This window comes from Emys orbicularis, chromosome 9 (genome assembly GCF_028017835.1).
Source record: "Emys orbicularis isolate rEmyOrb1 chromosome 9, rEmyOrb1.hap1, whole genome shotgun sequence".
In the NCBI taxonomy this organism is placed as follows: domain Eukaryota; kingdom Metazoa; phylum Chordata; order Testudines; family Emydidae; genus Emys; species Emys orbicularis.
Window position 1 is genome coordinate 102,674,339 of NC_088691.1, and position 15,451 is coordinate 102,689,789.

Consider the following 15,451-nt stretch of genomic DNA (forward strand, 5'->3'; position numbering starts at 1 on the left):
AGTCTCAGGTCATGAAGATCTCTCTCTCTCTCTCTTTGTCTCTCTCTCTCTCCCTGGATAACTCAGCGGATTGATAATGGCCTGTGAATTGTAGGTCTGAATCCAGGCTAGGTGGGTGATGAATCAAAATGGATGCCATCTAATGGCTGTTCGGCCTTCATGAACTGAGTTTGGTGGCCTCACTCCAGTTCCCCGTCGATAAGTGTCCCCATCTCAAGCCATTGGCACTAGCTAATGCCCCGGTTGGGAATCTCAGCTGAGAAGCCAAGGAGCAAATGGAGACCGTGGGGACCGAGAGACCCTTTCCACCGCTAGAGGTGACCACTTAAGGGCAAAGGCTGAGGGGACCTGGTGGGGGCTTAGGGGAAGTGTGATGTACTTGCTGTCTGGATAAAAAGAGGAGTCCCGTCTCTGGGGCTGTCAGGCCGGGAGCTGTCACCAGCCCTATAAAGAGTCAGAATAACTAATACAGAGATAAGCGCTCCCCCAGCCACAAGCAGAAAACACAGAGCAGTTTGCCTGGCAGGAGCAACCTGTGGGTGACGTCAAGTGTGTGGCAAAGGAAATGCGGCTCAGGGCCCCCTCCCCCTTCACTTGTGGTCTCGTGCCTCCGACCCCTAACGTTCTGCTGATGCCGCTTTCTCTTCTGTGCGGGTGACTGGCGCGTGGGAACTTACTGAGGCTCCTGGCTGCCGAGCGGGGGAGCATGGCCGGGCGCAGCTGTCGAGCTGTGTCGGAGGAGGAGGAGGGGAAAAACGGGGGCGGGTGGCAGGGAGGGTTTCCCTCTCAAGCCGAGATGGGTACATTTCATTTCCACTTCTGCTTCGGCTGCAGTCAGTCGACGGCCGCCGTGCAGCCCCTGAGGGAACAGTGCCGCTGGGACGCGAGGTGGCCTGGCCAGGACGCAAGCCCCCGGAGCGTCCTCCTGCCACGCAGCACAGGCATAGCAGCTTGGATCCTGATTGGTGCATTGCACGTGCAGGGGAGGAAGCCGACCCCCAGAGAGCTCCCGGCCCCTCGAAGGCGACGCCAGGGACGATGCTCGTTATCGTGGTCGGCATCTGTGCGGTGCTGCTGACCTGCAGGCCGGTGCTGTTGCTCTCCCAGCTTGGTATGTATCTGGGCGGCGTGCTCCTGAACACAAAGGCGGTGCGGCTTACGCCCTGCGGGGAGCGACTGCTAGGCTTAGAGCCCTGCGAGCGGTGGAAATAGCCCTGGCAGCGAGAAGGCAGGAAAGCCAAAGGCCGGACCTGAAATGCCCAGGCCGCCAGCAACCGGGAAGAGCCCCCAGGATAGAAACAAACGCAAATGTTTGGCGTGGATGCGGGCCCCCGATCCAGTCCCCATCACAGCTCAGTTTGAAGGGAGAAGCCTGAGAGTAGTGGAAGGGGAAGCAAATAGTCGCGCGGGGGGGGGGGGGGGGGGGGCAGTGGAACGGCTAGATGTGTTATCATATTAAAAGTTGGGTTTGGCAAAACTTTTTGGAGTTTCCCCCCTGCCCCTGCCCCCCAATCCCCCCTTCATTCAGGGCCTGAATCCATTGTTGTTCAGGGGATCTTCTGAAAATGGAACATGGCGTGGGCCGGCACAGAGCATGGGGCTGAGAGTCAGGACACCCGGGATTCTGTGCCTGCTTTGCCCCTGACTTGATGTGTGGCCAGGCCACGCCCTGTCTTTGTGCCCCAGGGGGCCCAACAGCAAAAGGGGGTTAACGAGATGTACCCACACTTGTAAAGCACTCTGAGATCTGTAGGTGATGAGCCTAGTCAAAATGCCATGGGGAGAAAAATGAAACAAAAATCTGCGTCTGTAAGTGACTGGCATCCTGTGCTACGGGGACAATAAAGACTCAGGCCTGAAAGTCATTGTCTGACTTCGAGGCCGAGCGAAGGGAAAAAGAAATGAAATCAAAGGCACAGAAATCACATCTGGCAGAGCCAAAAGGACCTCCAGCTGTGACAAGTTTTTGAGTGGGTTCGAAATGTGGTAAAATGAGTTATGGAAACGAGCAATTTCTGGATTTTGTTTTAGAACTAGTTTAAAAAAAAGCAGTGTCGGGTTATAAAGTCCTCTGCCTGCTGCATTCAGCGCAAACAGCATTTTGTAAAAAAAACAAACCCCAAACCTGCCTAATATTTTCTAAGTCAGATAAAAATCCAACCACACAAATGAAAACCTATTGAGCAGTGCAAAACCCAAACAAACTCCTTTGCCTACGTATTAATGATTATTACGATGTGTGTGTTACCGTAGCAGTAGGAGCACCAGTCATGGACCAGTATCCCAGTGTGCTAAATGAGGCACCGTCACAGCAAAAGGACAACCCTTGCCCCCAAAGAGCCCACTATGGGAATCTGCAATGATTCCCCAGTTGTCTCTTCTCATCTTGAATGTCCTTAGTCATTTATTCATAACCAGGGGATATGCCGTGTCACAACAGACCAATTGTCCTTCTAATCTCCTATCTCGTAAGGAAGCCTCATAACTTCTGTAAACTTCCTTGCCTCTCTGAAATTTCCATAGAAGCGGAGGGAATTGTGTGCCAGCATCCAGGATTGGACCCAGGAGGTTTTGATCTTCTGTGTTTAATAAAAGGGATTTATATGTTTATTAATCTCTGGGGCTTTCAAGGGGATTGTCAGCTCGGATCACTGGCGCTTGTAATTGGTGAGAGAAACGCCTTGTTACTGCTTTTTCCTGGGAAATCGGAATGACCATTAATTTAACCTCTGTCTCTCAAGCTGTGTGAGTAAGGGGCTCAAGTCAAAAATCTGGATTTAGATCTGGATTTCAAACACTGACATCTAGACGGGCTCAAGACCAGCTCTAATCTGGATAGAGAGATTTATTGGGGAAAGCGCCCAAGAAGTTTATTATCAGTAATTAATGATAATAATTGTGGGGCGGACTGTGAACCTCTTCCTCCCAATGAATCTAGCTTGAATCTAACTTCAGTCAATGGAAGTAAAGGGTTCACAGTCTGGGCTTGTGTATATAAAGCCATTGCCTCCTCCAGGATTTTGCCAATGATGCTCATAAGCAATTAAAATACAATCATAAAATAGGTCATGTCAAATGTTAATTAATGGCCGGGTTAACGTTAATGTCCCTAGAGACATGCTGCAAATGGCTGCAGCCCTGTACACTCCTGTAGCCTAAATACGAGCACTACCCACCAGTGTGCCTATCTGCATGGAAGTGCCCGTTCTGTTCTTGGCTCACTAGTGTTTATCAGCTGAGCATCCTTGCACAAGTGTGTCGAACAAGTTGTCCCAGCTTTTGAACAGTCTCTGGGAGGAACCCCTTTAATGTGCCAGACCCCCCACGGGGTCCCACTCTTCCTTCAGTGTTGGCCATGCTGCCTGACTGCTTCCTAGACTGAACTACTTGGCTCCAGCACTCCTGTTTCACACCAGGAACTCTGCTCAGCGAGTCCACCTGAGACGCCTGGTCGGGACTGGTCCCCTCCTCAGGGACTAGTTCACCTCACCTCGTGTTTGCAGTGACACTCAAGCAGCATAGGATTTATTAGTCACCTGGACACCGCATGGGAAGTCCTTGGGTTAGCGCAAAGAAATAGAGGTGAAGGTGTCGTCCATTCTGGTCAAGCCAGAGCAATTCCCCAGCCAAGCTGTAGTGAGCTCCATTTTCAGGCTCTGCCTCTTTCTGACTTCCTTAGTCAGTCCCAGGAGACAGTGTGAGGCTGCCTGCCATGACTTGAGACGTGAGTATCAACCTCAGGGCAGACTGCCAGGAAGCAGGGCACAAACCCCAAGCTGGCTGTGAGCTCTAGACTTAGATTTCACCCACCAAGTGCCAAGTGTAAACTCCTCAGGCACCATAACAGCCTTAACATGGAATCACAGACGGTCCCCTTGGGTTCTCCGATCTGTCTCACCACCCTGCCTTTGTGATGGATGGTCCCTTACACTAAGAATCACAGCAACATTCAGTAAAAAGCAACAGAGGGTCCTGTGGCACCTTTAAGACTAACAGAAGTATTGGAGCATAAGCTTTCGTGGGTGAATGCCCACTTTATCCCTTGCAAGTCTTGCGTCTGATGAAGTGGGCATTCACCCACGAAAGCTTATGCTCCAATACTTCTGTTAGTCTTAAAGGTGCCACAGGACCCTCTGTTGCGTTTTACAGATTCAGACTAACACGGCTACCCCTCTGATACTTAGCAACATTCAGGTTACTTTCAGACGCAAAGGACCAGTCACTTATCCCAGGTCAGTTGCACCTTAGATCTTACACCAAAGACAATGCTTGTAGCCAATCCCATAATAAACTACGTACAGATTTATTAAATATGTAAAGGAAACAGGAGAGTTATTTACAAGGTTAAAGCAGGCAAACATAGATACACAAATGGGTTACGATCTTAAGTTTCAAAAGATAATAAAAGCAAGCTCTCTATGTCCTTTATGGCTACGCCAGGCTAAGCACTGGGGATCTCTTGCTTGTGTATAAAAACCTTGTCCCCCAGAGTCCAAGCAGCATGGAGATAGTCAGTTCCTTCTCTTTGGGGTTTTTATCGCCCTCCTGCCATATGCTCGGGGCTGCAAACTCAGCTGATGGGAGGAATTCCCTTGCATGACTCCTCGCCATGCAGGGTGCGGGGTGGGGGGGGGAAGAGCAGGACAGCTGAGTCGTTTGCCCTTTTTAATGATAATAGTTGGGCAGGGCATAACACCTTCTGTTAGAGATCAGCACTTGATACTAGTTCATGTCTCCTTCCTGTCTGGTGATTTACACAGCCACAGAGGCTCACAATACAAATATTGCCTTACACTATGGGGTACAGATGTTATAAGTGAGATTAATGCAGGCAGCACCTCACCAGCATTCAATAACGTCTAAACACATTCTTATCATTCGTACACCTATTTTAATGATCCTAACACCCAGGGGAGCCAGATGGTTCCAGCCCTGTATCTGTCAGGCCTGGGGATCCTGGCAGGAGCTGGCACCTGGTCTGCCAGCATCACAGAGAGCCAGAAACCAGCTCTTTATTCCCTGCCAGTCACCTCTCAGCCCTTTGTTCTCCAGGCCGGGCCACGCTGAGTTCACAGCCCTCATGCACGGATGCCCAGCTGATAAACACTAGTGAGCCAAGACCAGAACGGGCACCTCCTTGCAGATGGGCACATGGGTGGGTATCGCTCGTATTTAGGCGACAGGAGCGTCTGGGTCATTGATTGCTAGGTGTGAGTATTCTGCCCATTGGGGTTTTCCATTGTCTTCTCGCATTTTCCATTGATATGATTTGGCCTCGGCCAGTTCTTTGAATGAGCCATGCAGTTTGTTCAGACAGCTCGGCGACACCTATGTCTCTTAGTCTGTCCTGAGAACCAACTTAATTCTTTCCCCTTTGCTGGGTAGCAGTGCCTAACATAGGGGGAAACTGAGGCACACATAGGCTTCATGTTACAAAAAATTCCCACTTTGTCCCAGGGGAGCTCCCATAGGGATGGAGCCTTTCCCTGCTAGGCAGCGAGTTCCAGTCACAGGCTGGTCACTGTCCGCCAGCAGCTGGGTGGCCTCAGGGAAAGGAGCTGGTGGTCTCAGTCCAGGGCCTAGCGGGCACGTCTGACACGGTTGCCGGCAATCTCAGGGGAGTGGCTGAGGACTGTAGTTCCCCTGGAGGTTCAGCTCTTGCTTTGATCCCTCGGGGCGATCCCTCGAGGCACTTTAGACAGGTTATTAATGATTGCAGGGGACGGGGGCAGATGGGGACAGTCAACATTTTATTTAAAATGATCGTGATGATTACGGTTGGTGTCGCTGTTGTTGCAGTAGTGCTTAGGAACACACGGTCAGAGAGCCGTCCCCCTTCTGCTGGGCCCTATGCAACTATTCAGTGGAAAGACAGCTCCTGCCCCAGACACTTCACTGCTGAGGCTAAGGCAAGAAGCAGTGGGTGGGTGAGGCAAGCAAGGTGACAGTAATGGATACAGGCCAAGATTTGGGGCGGGGGGGGGCAGTGCACCTTTAAGGAGCAGGGCCAGTGCACCTGTGCTGGGCCAGCTGGCCCCAGTGGGCTATAAGAGGAGGCCCGTGGAGCCCCTGGGTGAATCAGGACACAGAGTCAGTCTGGAAAGGGGAAGAGAGAGAACAGATGTGGGGTACTCACTGGGAATAGGGAGAGAGGCCAGAAGCAGGAAGATCCCTGGGAGTGACTACTAGAGTCCCCTGGGACTGGGGCGTGACAGTCCCGGTGCAAGAAAGACCTGGTGAGACAGAGGCAGCAGAAGAAAGGCTGGAGATGGGAGCTGCCAGAGACGGCGTGTTTGGGACCTGGGAGAAGGCAGGAGAGCAGCAGAGGTGACTGTTGCTATCTCCAGGGCTAGAGCGCTGGACCCCAAGGAACTGGGAGAGGGTCAGGGGGAGTGACGGATGCTCGGCTGGGAGGGGTTCCCGCTGGGAAGAGCAGGGTTGCAGTCTAATTAGAAGGACTGGGGTGGCTATCCCGGGCCAGAGGAAAAGACAAGGACTTACAGAGAGTCCGGGCATGGTCCAAGGTGCCGGGCTGTGTTAGATGGGCATTGAGGGATGAGATGTCTTGAGTTTTAAAGACGGCTTATACTGCGTATTGGAAATGGATAGTGATTGGGACTTGGGGTTACGGACTTATTTGCATCATGTTTTTTTAATGAACTGTCCCCAAGGAAGGGTATTATTGAAGCAAGAGAGCCTGGCGCAGAGCACTTGGGTTACCTGAGGGGGAAACTGAGGCAAGTATGCCTGACATGCCGTGGCCTGCCGCATGAGAGTTCTCTGGGTCGGGCAGCTCAGTACTTGAAGATCAGGTCCCTTGAAGGTGTCTATAGTCGGGCGCCTAAAATAACTATTCACTTTGTAAAGCCTTGGCCTTAGGGGATCTCTGTGTATGAGCTAGAGTCCACTGTCTCCCTCTTTGCACCCTTGAATCATCACTTGCCTCAGTCCTGCGGTGATGCCATAGGCCATACTCCACCCTCAATCGTTGGCCCAGTCCATGCAGCTAATGTCAATGGGAGTGCCACAGGCCGAGCACAGACACGATACGACCCAGAATTCGGAGGCTAGGCCATCAGTCTGTTGCTACAGAGTTGACTGTGTTATTACCCCTTCAACACCCGGCTAAGAGAAGAGGTGACAGAGAGCGACAAATGAGGCAACACGAGTACCTTTCCAACTAACCACGCGGGCTTCTCAAGGCAGGCAGGGTAGCTTCACGCACCCTGATTTGAATCAGGTACACAATCAGTTATGCCCCCACCCCACCCCGTAAATCAACTCTGCGTCAGTTTCACCTGCTGGCTTTCAGAGGCAAAATCAGCCACAGAAAGGATGACTAACATGGTATAAAAATAGATCCTAATTTTCATATGAAACAGCTGGAAGTTCCTCTGCGGTCAAGTGGGTGCAACCGAGAGCTGAATTGGGCCCCGTATAAATATTTAATAGAACAGTTATTACCAATGATTAAACGTTTAGCTAGTTATTTAGCACCAACACCAGTCCCTTTGCTGTCAAGATCCCATTGATTTCAATGGAGTTAGGCCAGCAGGACTTTGTATTTAGTGCCGTGTGGTACATACAGATAAAGAGCTTCCACTTGAGAAGGTAGACACAACAAAGAGGTAATACATACCTTTTAATTCCGGCAAAGATCTGCCAAAGTGACTAGAGATTTTGAGGGCCTGGCTTGAGACACCCGAGTGCGCCCCACTCATCGGGAACTCTGCAGTACACAGAGCTCTCTGGGAGGTTTCCAAGCCCTCAGTGCCAAGAGGGTTTCAGAACAGCCAGCTGCCAATGAGGTAGGGGAAGGTGAAGCCCTTGTAAATTTCCTAGACTCTGCGTGGGCCCCATACTGCTGACAAACAAGGACAAGAACCAATGCTAAATGTTTTAGCTTTAAATTCTGGTCGCTGCTCTGCACACACACCATGGAGGAGACAGAGCAGTAATCACCACTTAGACTCACTACACGTTTTTGTCTGATAATAGTGAGTCAGTAATAAATTAACCAATTAATTACACATGTGCAGCACTTTTCATCTTCCCCAGTCTTTACAACACTCTTCTATCGATTGGTCTCAAAGCACTTTAAAAAGGAGGGATTTTTTAAAAGTCCCATTTTACAGAGGGCGAAACTGAGGCAAGTGACTTGCCCAAGGTCACCCAACCTGCCAGTGGCTGAGCCAGGAATTTAACCCAGCTCTTCTGAGTCCCAGTCTAGTGCGCTACCCACTGAATCACACTGCCTCTCTGTGCACCTTTGAGGTAGGAGGCTCAGGCATAGACTGAGAATGCAGCATCCCCAGCAAGGACTGCACAGAGCTTCCCAATCCCTGTGAGACAGGCACAACAGGGACAGGGGTTGAATTTCCTTTTGTCTAAGGGGAGCAATGTTTGCTGCGCTGGAGCATACCCATGGTTAACGGTTTCTTGGGCTGTCAGATAGCACATACATTGGGGCTGGATCCTCCCTCTGCTTTTAGTGGTGGGGGGATTGGGAAAGGCCAAAGATCCAAACACTCCAGGGCAGGGACTGCCTTTGTTCTACTCATTCGTACAGCACCTTACACGACAGGGCCCTGATCCTTGACTGAAGCCTTTAGGTGCTACCACGCTATCAATAATAACCATTGTCTGTTCTGCGTTTGTAGGGCACCCAGCGCAGGAGGGTTCTGGTTCAGCCCTAGGGCTGCTGGTAATACAGAGAATAAATAATAATAATGGTTGTACAATGTGCCCACGAGGCCCATCAATGCATCGGCTCCTGCTGATCACGGTGTCCTGTTCTTTGTTTCTTTCCTTTCTCTGAAACAGTGACGTTTTCCCCGGAGAAGCTATCCAGGTCTGTGGGCGACACAGCCAGCTTCTTCTGCAATATCTCCAAGGCGAACTTCCCTCAGTTTGATTATAGTTTAAACTGGTACAAAAAGATCAATGCCACTTGCACCCAAAAAATTGCCGAGTTTAATGGGAATGAACATAAAATCCAGAAGAAGAAATTCACCCTCATCAACCATACCTCTACTGTTGAGATAAAGATACTGGACCTAACCAAGAATGACAGTGGCGAGTACTTCTGCGGGCTGATCGCTTTCTCCTCGCCCAGTAAAGTGGTGGAAAGCAACCTGTCCCAGCTCACAGTTACAAACGAACAAACAGGTTTGTTTCAAAGACAGTATAATGAACAAGCTTGTACGCGTGTCTACCGCAGCCCTCTGCTGGAGGGGCTCAGAGCGCCCAACCATGTGCCATAGACCCTGCTTTAGCTCTGGGGGTAGGGGCTTGTGTGTTTGGAGCGGGAGAGGCTGAGCTCTGTCCTCCATGCTGCGGGGAAGTTCCAGGCGTCTGCGTGACGCAGTGCGGCTGAAGATTTGCTACAATGCTCTGTTGGTCTGTGGGCAGAGTGATATTTCCAGGCCAGAATTCCCCCCACCCCTTGATGCCCTAACGAGCTAGGTTAGAATGGGCGGTTCCCAGCTGCTCAAATCAATCGGCATCTCTCGCTGTGGAGGTCGCTTCTGACGGTGGTCAGCCAGAGCCTTCGCTTGCTGCTCTGCAGGGGCTATGTCGGGGCTCCTCTTTCCAACCAGTATATTACGGTAGCACCCAAAGGCACCACTCTGGGACCAGGGCCCCCAGGGCTAGACACTGTAACGTGTGATTTCCTGGCCAGAGTGAAAGTAGTAACGGTCTCTGGTGTGACGTTTACAAACCACACGGCCACATTCCCGGCAGCTGACCTGAATCAAGGCCAAATCTGTGCTGGGGCAGGCCACACTGGGCTCCCTGCAGGTAACTGAAAGCAAGTTAGTGGGGGAGAGCTTGACCCACATCAAGCACCCGGTGCACAGTTACGATGCTGCAGAAATAATAAACCGTGGCATTTTACCCGGCAGCAGTCACTCGGCCATGGATATTTTCTTATTTTACTGTCCCACCTCAGCTAATTATCTGCTGCCGCTGCAAGGACCTCTCCCCCATGGCCGCGTACGTCCCGACACCACAGTCAACAGGGAGGTGGAAGCCCGAGTCCATAAGCATCTCTCGCTCTTCCACTGAAGCCCAGCTCCTTTAAGTTGCATGTTTTAGATGCCGAAGACTCACGCCCCTGACAACCCTGATGTCTGTATTTATGTACTAGAAAAGGGTACTGCAGGTGGAGTTTGAACTCCTGTAGATCTAAGATGCATGGGACGAGCAGGGACTATTATTATTATTATCTGTTCTTATGGAAGCGCCAATGAGCCCCCATCATGGGCCAGGACCCCATGGTGCTAGGCGCTGTACAGACAGATCAAAAAGCTGGTCCCTGCCCCACAGAGCTCACTGCATAACATAGGTGCTGGAACTAGGGGTGTGGGGGTGGGGGTGTGTGCAGCCCCCCCCACCGCTTGGCTTCAAGTGGTGTCCATTATACACAGGGTTTACAGTTTGGTTCAATGGCTCTCAGCACCCCCGCTATACAAATTGTTCCAGCGCCCCTGCCGTGTCAGAGTGCACTACCTTCACTTTAGCGCTGGATGAAACTTTTCAAACCCATTTTTGGGGGTCAAAAGTGGCCTTTTTCAGAAAGGAAAAATGTTGTGAAAAACCGTTTTTGGTGATGGTTTTGATGGAAAACATAGAAACAGTCATTGAAACGGTTATCAGCATTCTTTCATTTGCCAAAACACGGGGGGGGGGGGGGGGGGCTTTTATGCTCACCAAAAGCATGTTTCTCAGTGAACAACGTCATCGACCACTTCAGGAATCTTTTTGATTTGAAAATGGCATGAAAGTTTTTGAAAAAAAAAAAAAAGAGAGAGAGAGAGAGAGAGAGAGAAGAGGCCATTTGGATCCTGTGAAATGGAAACATTTCAATTTGTTTTGTGAATTAAATCCTCCCCCCCAATCTAGCAGCTCTAATTGCCTTAGTCCGTGTGACTGTGTGCTCCTCTGGCAAACAATCAAGTGACTCTGACAGCCTCCTACTTATACACAGCTAATGGGATTACACCTGTATCTCCCAGGTCCTGCAACGGCGATTAGTCAAGATGGTCAGGGATGCAACCCCAAGTCCTGGGTGTCCTAAGCCTCTGACTGCCAGAAGCTGGACGACAGGGAATGGATCACTTGATAATTGCCCTGTTCTGTTCATTCCCTCTGGGGCACCTGGCATTGGCCACGGTCAGAAGACAGGCTACTGGGCTAGAGGGACCATTGGTCTGACCCAGTATGGCCGTTCTTATGTTCTTATCTCAGCTGATACAGATGTGTGTTGGGTGCAAAGGTTCTGGGTTTGGCTGCTAATATTGACGGATGGTGCCTGTACATATGTGGCCACCAATTCGTTACACAGTCCTACACTGGGCCAGAGCCTCTTCCCACTGACCCTATTACCCAGAACTGCCGGATCGAATGGGGGAGGGAGCACTGCGTTATTTTGAGTACAAATGTTTTGCCTTGCCCTTGTTTTGATCAAATGAAATAGAAGCTGGAGCTAAGCAGGGGGCCTGGACTGATTGGGTGGCACTGTACAGATGAGAATCAGAGATCTAGGAAGATAGGACTGGAAGGGACATGCTGGGTCATTGAGTCCATTCCCCCGCTATCATGGGCAGTCCCGTCATATGACCCCACGGTGTGACGACAGCACCAGTGCTAGGTCTGACAAACTGTGTGAAATTCACCTCTGTCCAGCGGGCTGGTGCGAGCCGGGAACACCAGTTAAGTCCTGCTTATGCCACAAAACTCAGTGGGTGTAGGGCTCCCTTAAGAGCTGTTAACTCCAGCCATGTCGTGCTGGAGGAGAGGACTTGGTTTGCTTTGTATTTTACAGAGACTGTAACGTTTCTTCTTTTTTATTTGCAATTCCCTAGACGGATGGACCACCACCGTTCCCAACGTGACTGTTGACGACCTGGTGGGCGACTTTAAAGTGCCAGTCATCATTGGCCTGATCATCGCCGGGGCCGTGCTGCTGGGGCTCATCACCTACATACTCTTCATCACCACGCGCCGGACGGGAGGTGCGTCGTGGCAGGGCGAGCGGGGCCCTGACAGTCTGCTGCCCTTCCCCTCCGGTGCTGCCGTTGGGGGAAGGCCAGGGCTAGCTGCAGAAAAAAGGGTGGGGGGCCGGAGGGGTGCTCAGGGACTGTGGTGAGCAGAGGCTTGTATAGACGGACCCGACAGGGCCGCTGTGGACGGGAGGGCTAGCTCAGCCATTCTGCCTCCATCCCGAGAGGTGCTGAGTGCTGTTGAGCTCGGCGGGCCGAATGCTGGGGCCCTTCCGGGATGTTAACTCAGGTGAAATTCCCCCTGGCTTCACTGGGAGTGGCCGGTGCTCAGCACCTCCCAGGCTTGGGCCCCAAATCGCTGACATTCCCCCAACCCCGCATTAGATTGGCTCGGCCCATTGTAGGGCCAGTGGTGGGGACGGTACAAGGAGCCTTCCCCCTGCCTGGAGCCCCCGTGTAAAGGGCAGTTAGCCCCAGCCCCTGTCTGGGTTGGGTGGGGCCGTGGCCTGTGGAGCTGTCTGTGGGGTCCCAAGGGAAGGTGTGGTGGGTGCCCTCCCACTGGAGCAGGGTCATGCCTCCCAGAGCTCCCCTCCCTCAGGCCTGGGCCTTAGTGAGCCCACGGTGGGCAGGGCTGTCTGAGTGCAGGGTCCCCAGCTGTTCGGCTCAGCCAGAGCCAGGCAAGGCTTGTCCGGCTCACTCAGTGCAGCGCTCTGTCTCCGTCCAGCGGCAGCCAGACTCGATGAGCCTGCTGCAGCCTTGGCTAGCAGAGCGGGGGCGCATTTATTGTGTATCCACCGGCTGGTCTCTCCACTAGGCAGGCAGAACGCTGGCTGCTGGCTACCAGAAACTGAGGGTGCAGCGTGGCCAGGGAGACTCCTGGCTGCTGCCCAGAGACCTGTGAGGAGATTCCAGCCCACCAGTCCCAGCAGAGCTCTCCCCGTCTGGATACCTGGGCTGGTGGCTGGGATCCAGGAGCTCAGCTCCCTCACTCGTGCTCATGGGAGAAGAACCTGAATAGAGCAGAATAGGGTCAGGCCCCAGTGATCAATTGCTCATGATCGGAGCGCTGGAGTAGAAAAACAGGGCACGATTCTCCCCACAGTGGGCCTCTGCTCCAGAATGCCAGGCCCTGCCCTGCAGTCCGTGTGCCAGTGACTCTCCCGCTGACTTTGAGGGGAGCTTTGGGGACCTGTGTCTGGATCGGTGGATGTCGGCACACCCTCCAGTGGGATCTTGCTGAGGGAAGGAGTCTGTGCAGCCCCAGAGTTGTTTGCAGGGAGCTTCAATGCTGCGGGAAGCAGAGCTAACTCTGACGCCCACTCCCCCTGTGATGTTCGCTGCAGCCCAGCTCCTGTGCCTGGTCTAACCAAATGTGTTACTTTGCAGGGCAGCAGAAACCACAACGTGAAAACGCACTCTTGGTAAGTTCCCCGTCGCTCACGTGTGGCTGGCAGGAAAGAACCTGGGCTTGCCAGATCTTTAGTAGCAACTGCCCAGATCCATGCCAGGGCGGCAGGCAGAACTGCACAATGCCACAACTCCTCACCCATCCCCACAGCCCAGTCCGAGTCCTTCAAGGGCCAGTGCCACCGGGAGAAAGGAGAGAGAGAGAAAAGAAACAGAATGAAAGACTCTTAGATGCAGCTGAAGTACTTTGGTTTGCAGGCAATGGATCATTATTATCAATAATCGTAATGGAGTGACTGTCTGTTTATATGGCCCCTTTTGTCCCCAAATAGCCCCCAAGCGCTCTGAGCAGCGACACAAACACTTCTGATACGGATCGCTAATGTGGTGTCCGTGCTCAGCAGCCCCAGAGCACAGCGAAGAATATTGCATTGGAAACAGCCAGCGGGAGAAAGCAATTCTCTGAGCTGGAGTTGGGCCGGGACAATTGGATTAATGTCCCTCCTTTTGATAAAAGGGCCAGGAGTGTGTGGACCTTGATTGTATGTCAGGCCCCAAAGGTGGCACCCGTGGTGTGTCCGACTGCCACCCTGGGGCACCTGGGCCAGCCTTGACGCACAGAGGAGAGCTCCCTGCGAAATCACTAGCACCCCCCGTCCCTTGCAGACGTGCTGTCCAGTTACTAGCCAAGTCCAATCCTCTGAGGTTGTGAGAGCTGATGGGATTACAGTGCAAGGTGCTTTGACTGCAGCCATGCTGATTTCATAGAGTTGGATGCTCTCTAGTAATGCCTTATAGTGAGAGACTAAAGAAGCTCAATCTATTTAGTTTATCGAAGAGGAGGTTAAGAGGTAACTTGATCACCGTCTGTAAGTACCTACTTAGCTGAAGCTAGACCAATTCAGACTAGAAGCCAGGTGCATGTTTTTAATTCAGGGTCATTAACCACTGGAGCCACCTACCTGGGGAGGCGGTGGATTCTCCATCTCGTAGAGTCTCATAGACTCATAGACTTTAAGGTCAGAAGGGACCATTATGATCATCTAGTCCGACCTCCTGCACAATGCAGGCCACAGAATCTCTCCCACCCACTCCTGTAACAAACCCCTAACCTATGTCTAAGCTACTGAAGTCCTCAAATCGTGGTTTAAAGACTTCAAGGTGCAGAGGATCCTCCAGCAAGTGACCCGTGCCCCACGGTGCAGAGGAAGGCAAAAAACCTTCAGGGCCTCTGCCAATCTGCCCTGGAGGAAAATTCCTGCTGGGTGCAGTCTGTAAATCAAGGCTTTTAAAAACATACCCTCCTGCTCAAAGAGAATTTCTGGGCTTTAGGCAGGAATTACTGGTTGAGGTCCTATGGCTTGTGCTCTACGGGAGGTCAGAATGGCCGGTCACAGTGGTCTGTTCTGGCCGTAAAAGGTCTGAATCTGTGTGAGTGCGTCTGCCTGTGTGTGGGGTATGTAGAGAAGCCAGGCGTGTGTGGCTGTGACTCTTAGTAAAAACGCCCTCTCTTGTTGTTTGTGCAGCAAAAAGAACAGGTGACGACGTACACGGTGGATTATGGCGTGTTGGAATTCCAGCAGGATGAGCACACAGAGGCTTTGGTGGAGAGTTACCCACCTGACAACACAGAATATGCCGTCATCGTGTTCCCTGAAGAGAAGCCTGTCACCCCAGAAAGGGGGAAGAAAACGAAACACCAGAGGACCTGTCAAATCTGAGCGCAGCCCTGCTGATGGGTCAGGAGCCCGACTGTGCTTCTCCTTCTGTTTGTCGTCTCTCTACAGCTTTCTCGGAGGCTTTCGGACAGGAAGGCTTGGCGGCAGCATCTGCACTATTTGTACACGCTGCGCCCGGTTGTACGCCAGCCCCTGACTCTCCTTCTTCCCCGTATCGGACAGCCGCTCGAATGACTGACATTTTACGGCAGCCTTCATCGGGGTCCTTCCCTCCTCCAGCAGGGGTCGCAAGCAATTGTTTGCTGCTAAGGAAGACGTGCAGTCAGAACACGCTTGAGGGTCTGGACTAATGGACATGTG

General features: G+C 52.1%; 1 protein-coding gene across 1 annotated transcript; it reads left to right on the forward strand.

Annotated features, from left to right (window-relative positions):
- Window positions 1-706: 706 nt before the first annotated feature.
- On the forward strand, window positions 707-15,133 carry PDCD1 (programmed cell death 1). Its single transcript, XM_065411442.1, has 6 exons — window positions 707-800; window positions 983-1,111; window positions 8,824-9,168; window positions 11,868-12,017; window positions 13,392-13,426; window positions 14,939-15,133. The coding sequence occupies exons 1-6, from the start codon at window positions 707-709 to the stop codon at window positions 15,131-15,133; spliced, it is 948 nt and encodes a 315-aa protein (XP_065267514.1).
- Window positions 15,134-15,451: the final 318 nt, after the last annotated feature.